A 12,777-nucleotide genomic window follows, 5' to 3' on the forward strand; every position below is an offset into this window, starting at 1 on the left:
ATATATATATATATATATATATATATATATATATATATATATATATATACCGGAGTAAGCACATGAAATGTGCAACAAGGTGGAAAAAAGAGTACTCAAATACCAGATGTACTTATATATATATATATATGTGTGTGTGTGTATATGTATATGTGTGTGTATATGTATATATATATATGTGTGTGTGTGTGTATATAATTCTTTCTACTGTAGCCTGAAATGTTTAGGAAGGGGATAAGTTGATTACAACGAGCCCAGTACTCAATTGGTACGTATTGTTGGCTGAGAGATTCATTTCTTTAGTTTGGTCTACATGCCAACATGCATTATTACTTCTTGTGTCATTCCTTTCTAAGAGTACTTACGAATGAACGAATTTTAAAAACTGGAAAGGTTTTTCATTTCCGACAAGTAGAGATGAAGCGATTTCCGTACTAAGGGAAATAACTTCTGCTTTGAGTAACTAAAGTTATTTCCCATAGAATTTCGTTCTTACCTGATTTTATTCTTTTCTATTCCAGGCATGTGGCTCGAAATTTTTCGAGACGGAGCCAGTCGATTTGTTCGACCTCAGTACGCAACTGGTACTTAATTTATCAACTCAGAAAGGGCGAAAGGCAAAGTCGACCTCGGCGGAATTTGAACGTTTCTGGCAGCTCGCCGCCTTAGCTGCATTTAATTCAGCTGAGGGTCACTACCTCCATGGATGAGCAGAACGGAAAACTAAAAAACTACAATTTGCCGTTGAATTTTATTTCTCAACTTATGCAATACGAGATTTCTGTGGCTACTCAAGTATTTGTCACCACTGACATCTCCGTCTCACCGAAATATAAGATGATGATGCTACTGAGGATGAGTGGCTGTCCTAGACTCTCAGCTTTCTCGTTATCCTCGGTGATGTATTTTGGACGGTCTCGATTTTTTAAAGGTGAACATAAGTCTTCCTTAGAACAGTACATAATTGAGTGGTCACATGCCTTTTTCGTTTGTTCAGTTTTACTATTTACTTTTGTCCATTTTAATAAAACCTTTTGAGTCTAAAAAAAAATTCCTCAACAACTAGAGACATTTCTAACAATATCTTTTACAAAATATTTCCCACCTACAAGACACAATTATAACAATATTTTTTAAATAAAATTCTTAGACTGAAAAAACATTACTGCCCCAGTAGTAATGATTATCACTCGGTGGATTTTAGCCCTTTACGTTCTGCGTTCAAATCCTGCAGTGGTCTTTAAAATTAAGTAGTAGTCAAATATTGAAGTTGATTTATCGATTATACTTCACCCACAAAATTTGGACTTTGTGTTAATCTTAGAAATATTTTCTTTTCCTTTATGACATTGGTAGAAGGCTATAAATTGCAAGAAGGGCTATAAATGGTAGAATGATTGCTAATTATTTGACTCAGGTGCGAAAAAAAAACAATGTCGATCGACACTTTCATGATTTAAACTCATAACGTAAAAGATCCATCCAATCCATGTTCTTCATCCACTATTCCTGGAAGTGTTGTGGTGGGGAGAGTGATAAGGTACCTCTTCCACAGGGTCCTATCAGAAGCAACCGTCATTACACTTTCCGGCAGGATTCCCGACTTACCCACTCTCCCGAAACTGCTGGCCTCGTGCCAAAAAAATGTGAAGGAAAGGTAACTAAATATGGCAAGAGTTTGGCATGGTAACATGTAATCTCACTCCGCTAAGAACTGATGAACAGCCGGAAATAAAATTTACCATGTACTTTTTAGTACGTATCCGTTTGTCATAGTAAGGGGAGACAATTATCAAATTACATCTTTTCGGATCGTTGTTAATTCTTTATTATTTTCAAATATGGATCAAGTTTACGACAAACTATATTTAGGGGGACTTGAAGATGTTAAGGACGAAGAGAGCATGTCCAATGCCAAAATTACTCATGTTCTAAGTCTTTTGGATAGACCTCTACCTCCTGAAATCCAGAATAAATACACATGTAAATTCGTCCGTGTCTTGGACATGCCTGATGAAAACTTACTAACTTATTTTCCCGAATGTTTACGGTTTATTGATGAAGCTCGAGTAAATGGAACTGTGATAGTACACTGGTGAGTAAAGGGTTAACTACTTTTTTACAACAATGGGCTCGAAGAAATGTTACCACTTGTTATCGTTTGTTATTTTTGTGTTTCAAAACCGAGTATTCGTTCTTATTTTTATTTATGCTGTTGCACAAAATTCTCGAGAAGAAATCATGTTCATTTATTTCTTAATTGTTTGATGCAGTAGCATAAAATTATATATAAGAAATAGGGTGACCAAGTGTATCTGTTTTATTTTTACGTTCACACACCGCCACCATCAATGTTACAGCTGTTTGATATTATGTCCGTCAGATGAGCAGCTGATAAAAGTATCACACACACACGCACAAATATGTAGCATGTAAATATTTGGGGTTTTCAACCCAATATTTACATGGTGTTATTTATAGATTTCTATGTTCTTTCAGAACCTACTCCCAAAAAGTATTATTCCTCGTTCTCTCAAAAGTTTATAAATTCTGATGACCTCAACAATATATGTATGTATACGCACGCGCACACTAGAGTATCAGTGCAGCGACTTATGAATCAATAAATATATATAGAATTCATATGAGTATTTTCGTGTATATATATATATATATATAGTGCCTTAATATAGCACACTCACCGGTTCAATTTCCACTCATTATTTATTTATTCCGGAAAGCTTTTCCGTCGCTGCATTTGCAACCGTATGAATGGATTTTGACTCTGACTAGTAAATAAATAAATGTGTGGAAGTTGAACCGATTTCCAGACACAACAAAATTGGAAACCAGTTACAAAAACGAAGTGTGTGTATGAAATTAGACTGACTCCACGTATGCCTTTTTGAAGCTTTAGGTGAAAATCGAACCCATTCCTTTGTTCATTTTTGTTATTACTTAACGATTAGGATTCACTTAGCTCTCATTCCCTTCCATGGTGAGGCTAAATATGTCTGGGTATCAGTTCGTGTATTTTTATATTCCTAACCCACACTATATCGATACTGTAATAATTATTGCTTGTTCCTCAACCTTGTAACATTATGCAAATGTGCTTGCCGAAGTGTCAGGTGAGGATCTCAAAGGCGCATGTCTGTTCCAACGTGTCAACCTGGCGATCGTTGGCCGTGATACTGCAAGTGTCTTGGGTTACTTCCGTCGATGAAACACAAAGATCTAGATAGATAACTTGAATTTCTTTTTCTATTTATGAAAGAACAATTATCAATATGAATAACGTTTGTGCTTCTGCCTATTGTTGTTTACATTTTAATATATGCAGCTTTCTGCTACTATAATCAGTTTGAAAAAAATGAGAGGTGAACGAATCCTGATGAATAGTTAATTAAGGGAAAGACCTTTGTAGATCTAATTTCACAACGAAACTAAATTTGTGTGGTTATCAATACGTATATTTATTTATTTATTGATAACATACACTCTGTTTGTACTTTAGTAAACTATTCTATGACTGTGGCTATGCTTTCTCCATCATCTGCTGCCGCTGTTTGATTATTGTTACCTACGTTTGTTTTTCTCACTGTTGATTCCGAGAAAAGTTTCTAGGGTTCTTCGAGATGAGGTGTCTTAATAAAATTCACTAAAAATTTCGGACATGTACTTGCCTAGCAAGTGATTTGATCAGAAACAGTATGTGAAAAATTAAGGTTTTTGTTTTCACATATAACATTTAAACATGTACATCTTTTAGAACAATGTCATTTTATAAGATTTTGCTGATAAATTTTAAATTAACATAAACATTTAATTATATTAAAGAAAATTACCGGAGAACTTACATCTAATTCTTCCAAATCTTTGTTAAAACTTTATTGAAACAATTTGTGGGGAATTTTTTTCTTTTTATCACAGCAACTGGATGCTCGCCACAAGGTTTAACAGAACCTACTGAAGCAAGCCAGCACACTTGCAACATTACCATGGGGGATGGTGCCCTCACGGGCATCACCTGACACCTCGTTGAGGCGAGCTGCCAACATTGACAAGAACTTCGCGGCTAATTGCCCAGTCCCTCCAAACGTATCAAACGCCACAGGCTGGAAGAGATAGTTCTCTGTCAGGTCCTGATTACAAACTATTTCAATACAGTTTTAACAGAAAGATTTGGAAGAATTAGATGAAAGTTCCCTGGTAAAACCACATCTCTAAGATTGTCAAGAAGGCTGAGGGGGTGCTAGCATCACTCAGTAAAACCTTTGTCAGCCGCTCTCCAGTTATCTATTTAAAATTGTATACGACAGTGGTACGTCCACACTTGGAATTTACATCACCAGTTTGGAACCCCTATCTTGCTCAGCATATAAATCTGGAAACTGTTTAGAAATGTGCAACAAAACGAATACCCACCGTCAGACATCTGCCATAATCTCAATGTCTTGCTTACCTAGGTATGGATACATTGAAGCTCAGACGTTTGGCAACTGACTTGGTAGTCACCCACAAGATTATCTACATCTTTCCAACAACAACCTTGGGCACCTTTCTGAATTCTGTATGACAAACATTCACGAGCATGCTTATAAAATCAAAAAGCACAGTACCCATGACTTTCGGAAACATTTTTTCACGCTCAGAATTGCTGAAGCGTGGAACAAACTACTCGCATCAGTAGTTAGCTGTCAAGACACTACATCCTTCAAAACTTCCATGCTTCTTGAAATCTGCCAACAGTACACCTGATGGCCTTTTTTTTTTTTAAGTTGTAGTGTACCTGAGCACTGTATACAACAAATTCCTTCATTATACATATAAATAAATGTTTATGTTAATTTTAAAATTTGCCAGCAAAATCTTATAGAAGACACTATGTTGAAACTAAAGCAATTACAGCATGGAAGACATGTAAGAGCTATTCAGAAACTCACATAAACATTTAACTTCATTTAAATATTTATTTGCAGAAGCTGGCAGAAACGTTAGCACGCCAGGCGAAATGCTTACGTTTTGAGTTCAAATTACGTCGAGGTTGACTTTGCCTTTCATAATTTCGGGGTTGATAAATTAAGTACCAGTTGCATACTGGAGTCGATGTAATCAATTGGCCCTTCCCCCAAAATTTCAGGCCTTGTGCCTATAGTGGGAAAAAACCCCCCATTTATTTGCAGTGGGACCATGTCTGCAGGCAGATCACAGTTCAGGCAATGAAGTTTTTGACACCTTAATATATGTTAAAATGAAGTTAATTGTCTTTATGTGTTTTTAAATGATTAATATGTGCCTTAATAAAAATTATTTTGTAAAAAAAAAAAATGGTATTCACTATTTTAAAAATTACAATTGCATGTATTTTTATATGAATAAATTGCTTCTCTAATTTTTTTTTTGTTTAATGTCCTATTAAAATGAAGATAAACCAGAGTTGACTGTAAAATATAGACACGGGTCCCATCATTTTTTTTTAGGTAGTTGCTTAAGGGTTCTGACTTTGGTAACTGGGGCTGTTTACTTAACGAGACTTCTGAGCAGTTGAAAAGCTGTATTTTATGGGTGCTTTCACTACTAATTACTGTTGTAATAAATTGCTAAGTAAGCAATAAAACCAATCAGTTCAATCATCATCTCAGGCTATTGAAAAGGCTTCGTGGGGTCAAATTTTACAGTGCCTGTATTTATGTAAATTGCTGCATCGACTAACGAAAAAACATAGTCATTTAATATATATTGTGATCGGTAAAAATGGATTGAAATGAGATCTGAGGTTGGTGTAGTTGACAAAAATCTTTCAAAGGCGGTACCCCAGCATGGTCATGGTGCAGTAACAGATAACACACACACACACATTGATAGAAAGGACAACAAAAGAAAGAAAGAGACCTCGATATTATGTAAATAGAGGACTTTACATATTTTTACAGATATATATATATTGAGATATATATATATTGAGGCAGTACTCTGGCATTTCTGCAGTCAAATGAATGAAACAAGTAAAAGAATAAAAGATAGATAGATATATAGATATAATTTTATGTAGTCAAGTATTTTGCCAGTTATGGCTGGTTAGAAAGTTACCACATATATGTATGTGTGATATCTGTTATCAGACTGTGACCATGCTGGGGCACCACCTTCAAAAAATATATATCATTGTTATTACTTAACGTCTGTTTCCCATGGTGGAATGGGTTGGAACTGATAAGGCCAAGGGCCACACCAAGTTCCATAGCCTGTTTTAGCTTGGTTTCTACGGCCGGCTGCCCTTCCTAATAGCAACTGCTTGCAGGTGCTTTTTAAATGGCACCAGCACCATTGCTTCTTTGTGCACCTTGGTTTTAGCATCTCAATTCTGTTGTGGTGGGCAGCTCTTCTTAAGTACAGCAATGTGCCACACATCTCAGTCCTCTGTCATCTTCATAAGGTTCGGTGTTTTGAAATCAGTCTTCTAAACTTCATCCCTTTATGTTTTTCACTAACTGACACAGCAGTTTACATAAACACAAACACTGTAAAATTTGACTCTTTGAAACCTTTTCAACAGCATGAGATGATGATTGAACTGATTGGTTTTATTGTTTACTCAACAATATATATGTGTCTGTGTCTGTGTGTATACACCACACACACACACACACACACACACACACATACACATTCCTATTCATTGTCCCTTAACTTACCTAACTAGATTTTCCCATATTTTTCTCCTTCAGTCTTGTTGGTTGCTCCCGAGGTGCCACAGTGGTAATTGCTTGGCTCATGCAGAAAAAGCAATTAGATGTCAAAACTGCTTTAAATATGGTCAGAGACTGTAGACCCTGCATCAGGTATGAATTTTAAATATCTTAATGTTTGAGATAATTACTTGCAATTAAAGTCTTATGTCACAAATGATGCTGAAGATTGAACCAACTAAAACATATTGTAGATATAAATAGGCATGGGCATGGCCTATGTGTGGTAAGAGGCTTGCTTCCCAACCACATGGTTCTGGGTTCATTCTTACTGTATGGCACCTTGAGCAAGTGTTTTCTAATATGGCCTGGGCTGACCAAAGCCTTGTGAGTGGATTTGGTAGAGAGAAACTGAAAGAAGACTGTTATATGTATTTATTTTTGTATGTCTGTGTGTCTGTGGTTGTTCCCCCACCATCGTTTGGTGAGTCTACATCCCTGTAACTTAGTTTGTACAGTAAAAGAGACCAATAGAATAAGTGCTAGGCTTACAAAGAATAAATCCTGGGGTTGATTCCTTCAACTAAAAAAACCCTTTACGGTTGTGCTCCAGCATGGCTGCAGTCAAATGACTAAAATGAATAAAAGGATAAAAGAAAAGAATTGAAATGACTATGATCTCTAAAGATGAGATAAGTAAGAGATCAGACACCTATGGTCTTCTGAAGAGCAAAGTGCAGCCTCCTGATGGAAGTTTAATGCTTAATTCTTTAGCATTTAAAACAGCCATATCTGGCCAAAATATTCTACCTGTTTTATGTTCGCATGGCTGTGTGGTAAGAAGCTTGCTTCCCAACCATATGGTTCTGGGTTCAGTCCCACTGTATGGCACCTTGAGCAAGTGTCTTCTACTATAACCCCAGGCCGACCAAAGCCTTGTGAATGGATTTGGTAGATGGAAAGTGAAGGAAGCTTGTCGTATATATATATATATATATATATATATATATATATATATATATATATATATATATATGTGTGTGTGTGTGTGTGTATATGTATGCATGTATATGTTTGTGTGTCTGTGTTTGTCTCCCCATTGTTGCTTAACAATCGATGTTGGTGTGTTTATGTCCTTCATAACTTAGCGGTTCACCAAAAGAGACTGATAAAAAAAAGTACTAGGCTTACAAAGAATAAGTCCTGGGGTTGATTTGTTCGACTAGAGGCAGTGCTCCAGCATGGCTGTAGTCAAATGACTGAAACAAATAAAAGAAACTGGTCAGATTTGACCTCTCCCATCTACCCTGTAATGTCATTGAAGAAATAAACAATCACATCCTCGAAATCTCGAAGCTGCGGGATAATGCATGATCAGTTCCATACAATGTGAGTAAATAAGCATTATATTTCACAGAATACTCTGAGTACTAAAGGGTTAAGGGAAGAGGTATTATTGTATTGGGGTTTTTTTTTTTTTGATCTAAATTTTATTTAAAATTTCTTTTCAACATCATTGTTTTAACCCATTACTTACCAGTGATCTCATAAGATCACTTAAAAATTACAAATTTCGTAATTATCTGTCAATATTTACACATATCTAACCTTTTTGCTATATCTACTAGGTATATTTCTCTGATATTCAAATGAGGTTTGCTCATTTTTCACCCAATATCTCGCTTATTTCTATTTAAAATGTTATTTTGATTATTCCAGCGTGTTTCTAAGGCTGTTTTATGCTAGAAATCAAAGTTTCATAAAAAAAATTCCAGTTAATAGAATTATGGGAGGTAATGGGTTAAAAAGTCCACTTATCTTTGGTGGCATGGGCCAGATGGAATTCATTTGAAGCAGATTTTCTATGTTCAAGACTGAGAGAGCAATGGTGAGAACTATGTGTAGTGTGAAACTATCGGATAAATGGAGAGCTGAGGATTTGACGGAGATGCTGGGATTGGAGGAATTGGTGGAACAGCTGGCAAGGTGAATGGAGTGCGGTGGTATGGACATATGTTGAGGAGGGATGAGGATCATGTTCTGAGGAGAATGCTTGAGTTTAAAGTGAATGAACTGTGAAAGCGAGGTCAACCAAAGAAAATGTGGAGGGGACAGGTGGAGGAGGAGATTGGGAGGGTTAGCTTGAGGAGGGAGGACACCCAAAACTGGGCAAGATGGTGTGAGAGTGGTTGCTGTAAGAGTGAGGTAGATCCAGCCAGCCCCGTTAAAGGGGACAAACTCGGATTTAAAATATTGGACATCAACCAGATGCCCTTCCTGTTGCCAACCTTCACCTATTTCCAAGCAAGATATTTCCCCATGGCTAGACATGTTTTTCATAGAAGATTGGAAATAAACAACACTGCTTGTATGATGGTGATGCTCATTTACAGCCATCATGTGATGGCAAAACAACAATACACACACACATATACAAACAAAGAACAACATTCTTCTTACAGTTTCCACCTACCAACTCATTCACAAGGCTTTGATTAACTTTGGGCTACAGTAGAAGATTCTTGCCATGGTGCTTTGCTGTGGGATTGAACCTGAAATCACATGATTGAGAAGCAAGCTTCTTATCCACATAGCTGTGACTGCACCAATTCAACTTGCATCTGGTCAAGTTTGCTTAGATTTGCCCTGCTTGATTATACCACTCCTCATGATCGTACATAGTATCTGGAAGGTCAGCTGAGCCAGGGGTTTTCAAACTGTGGTCCGCGGACCACAGGGGGTTCGCAAGGACAAGACGGGGTCCGTGGACAGCAAATACTTTTTATGGGCAATTTGATTTTATATATGGTTTTTAATCAAAATCTTTTAATTGACAATAAACCTATTTATTAAATACTGTTAAATAAATAAATGTAAAAATATATGTTATTTTAAGCAAATATTTATGTATAAATTTCATAAGGTAAATCCTGAAATATAAAGGAGTCCGTAAGTCAAAAAGTTTGAAAACCCCTGAGCTGAGCAATGTCCCACTGAACTGATTAACGAAGGATTTTTTTACCTGGGTATCCAAATCAGGTTCAGTGCCACTGAACCTGGGTTGACCAAAGCCTTGTGTATGTTTATGTATGTATGCGCACACATATGTGTGTGTGTGTGTGTGTCCTTGCCTAGACATCACATGATGGTTATAAATGATCATCAATATCAAAATGATATTGTTGTTTCTAGTCTTCTGTGAAAAACATGTCTCGCTAAGGGGAATATTACCTTACTTGGAAACAGGTGAGGGTTGACAACAAAAAAGGCATCCATCTGTAAAAAATATGTTACAATGAATTACATCTGACCCATACATGCATGGAAAAGTGGACATTGAAATAATGATGATGATGATGATAAATGTATTCTTTCTATTTTGTGCCAGACCTAACACTGGATTCCAGTTCCAGCTGGAGTTGTTTGCCCGAATGGCTTATGGTATTAATGTAAACAACAGTGATTACAAAACATTCAAGTTGAATATGTTTGGTTTGAAACTTGGTGAAGGTAAGAAATCAAAGCAATAAATAATTACCATGCAAAATGACTGTGGGTAAAAGGCTTACTCTGTGACCACATAGTTTTGGGTTCGGGCCCACTTGGTGGTAACTTGTGTATATATATCTTGTACTATATCCCCAGACCAATCAATGCACTGTGAGTAAATTTGGTTGACAGAAACTGTGTAGAAGCCTGTTGTATATATGTGCCACATAAAAGCAACCAGCACATTCTGTAAAGTGGTTGGCATTAGGAAGGGCACCGAGCTGTAGAATCCATGCCAAATCAGACAGGAGTCTGGTGCAACTGCCCAGCTTGTCAGCTCTAGTCAAACTGTCCAACCCATACCTGCATGGACAATAAACATTAAATGATGATGGTGATTATATATATATATATAACCAAGTGAAATCATAGTCGTAGCTGATGCCAGTGCTGCCTGACTGGCACATAAAGAGCACCATTTGAGCATGGCCAATGCCAGTGCCACCTGACTGGTAACTATGCTAGTGACATGTAAAAAGCACCATTCAAGAGTGGTCAATGCCAGTGCTGCTTGCCTGGCACCAATGCCAGTAGTACGTAAAAAGCACCATTCAAGCGTCGCCAATGCCAGTACTGCCTGATTAGCATCTATGCCGGTGGCACATAAAAAGCACTATTCAAGTGTAGCCAATGCCAGTGCTGCATGACTGGCACCCATGCCAGTAGCATGTAAAAGGCACCCACTACATTCTTGGAGTGGTTGGCAATAGGAAGGGTATCCAGCTGTAGAAACCTTGCCAAATCAGATTGGAGCCTGGTGCAGCCTCCTGGTTTGTCAGTTCTCAGTCAAACTGTCCAACCCATGCCAGTATGGAAAGCGGACATTAAACGATGTTGATGATATATATATCTCTGAGAGTTCCTGGCTTTAAGGGTAACACGAAATGCCTAATTGGAGGCCCATCCTTCCGAGTTCTTTTATAGGGCTTAGAAAAACTGAAGGACCACTGTGTGTGAAAGAGGAATATGTTGAATAAAATTACAATTTACTGATCTTCCTGTATTTTGTTTTACCCAAAGTCAGGAACTTTCCAGCACCTCCTCATATATGTATCTGTGTGTGTCTGTCTGTTTGTCACCCATCCCCCATCACTTGACAACTAGTGTTAGTTAGTTTACATCCTGCAATTTGGAGATAAGGCAAAAGAACTAGTAGATACCATACTTGAAAGGACATAAATACTGGAGTTGGTTTGTTCAACTAAAGCCCTTCAAAGCTAAATATTATCTCCCTAACATTCTCCCACTTTTTTACTCTGCTGATGTAACTCAAGAAGGCAGTATCAAGGTGTCGAGCTGGGTGAAATGCTTAGTGTTATTTTATCTGTCGTTACATTCTGAGTTTAAATTCCGCCGAGATCCACTTTACCGGTTGTGTATTGGGGTCAATCTAATCAATTGGCCCTCTATCCAAAAATTTCCGGCCTTGTACCTAGAGTAGAAAAGATTACTTTTTCTTTTAAACTGACAAGAAGGCAGTACCTTCTTGAGTTACACCATCATCCATTCAGTTCTGTCAGTCATCACTTCCTTTCCCCCAAGTCTCTCTTCCTATTGACATCCATCACTTACTCTTATCATCCACCTCCATATCTCTCTCTCTCTCTCTCTCCAATCTCCCATCACTCTCTTTCTACCAAAACAGTCTTACAACCCTCATCCACCCATCCTGATTATTCTTCTGTTCATGTTTTGGAATGTGCCACCTAGAGTGAATGATTGACTAAAAACACCTCAAGCTAGTTCCCCCCACATGGCCACAATCCATTGACTAAAACCAGTAAAATAATGTTTAAATGCATAAAGTAATCAAAAGCAGATGTTTCTATGTTGTCATAAGGGATTACAATGGCTCACTAGACAAGGTATTCAGTGAAACATTATCCTTTTCTGCTCTAGGCACAAGGCCTGAAATTTTTGGGGCGGGGGTCAGTCAATTAGATCAACCCCAGTATGCAACTGGTACTTAATTTATCGACCCCCCCCCCAAAAGGATGAAAGGCAAAGTCGACCTCGGCAGGATTTGACCTCAGAACATAAAGATAGACAAAATACTGCTAAGCATTTTGCCTGGTGTGCTAACGTTTCTGTCAGCTCGCTGCCTTAGACTGAAACATTATCACTTCATAATACTGTCATTGGCTGTGTGCGGCAAAGCCTCATAAGCTTTGTTGGCATTAGATGAGGTAAGAAAGAAGAAAATATACTATGGTAGTGGTGAGCTGAATTGGCTAGAAGTCTGAGGGTTCATGATGTTAAGAGTATTTCTTGAATAGGCACAGGAGTGGCTGTGTGGTAAGTAGCTTGCTTACCAACCACATGGTTCTGGGTTCAGTCCCACTGCGTGGCACCTTGGGCAAGTGTCTTCTACTATAGCCTCGGGCCGACCAAAGCCTTCATCATCATCATCGTTTAACGTCCGCTTTCCATGCTAGCATGGGTTGGACGATTTGACTGAGGACTGGTGAAACCGGATGGCAACACCAGGCTCCAATCTAATTTGGCAGAGTTTCTACAGCTGGATGCCCTTCCTAAC

At 37.7% G+C, this 12,777-nt stretch overlaps 1 protein-coding gene across 1 annotated transcript in view; it reads left to right on the forward strand.

The window, feature by feature from the left end:
- Positions 1 to 1,742: 1,742 nt before the first annotated feature.
- Positions 1,743 to 12,777, forward strand: part of LOC106873865 (dual specificity protein phosphatase 12) — a 20,347-nt gene continuing 9,312 nt past the window's right edge. The window contains exons 1-3 of the mRNA XM_014921381.2: positions 1,743 to 2,095; positions 6,732 to 6,845; positions 10,081 to 10,202. Of these exons, the coding sequence (XP_014776867.1) occupies positions 1,842 to 2,095; positions 6,732 to 6,845; positions 10,081 to 10,202 (490 nt within the window). The 5' untranslated portion in view covers positions 1,743 to 1,841. The remainder of the gene's footprint in view (positions 2,096 to 6,731; positions 6,846 to 10,080; positions 10,203 to 12,777) is intronic.

This window comes from Octopus bimaculoides, chromosome 1 (assembly GCF_001194135.2).
Source record: "Octopus bimaculoides isolate UCB-OBI-ISO-001 chromosome 1, ASM119413v2, whole genome shotgun sequence".
NCBI classification, from domain to species: domain Eukaryota; kingdom Metazoa; phylum Mollusca; class Cephalopoda; order Octopoda; family Octopodidae; genus Octopus; species Octopus bimaculoides.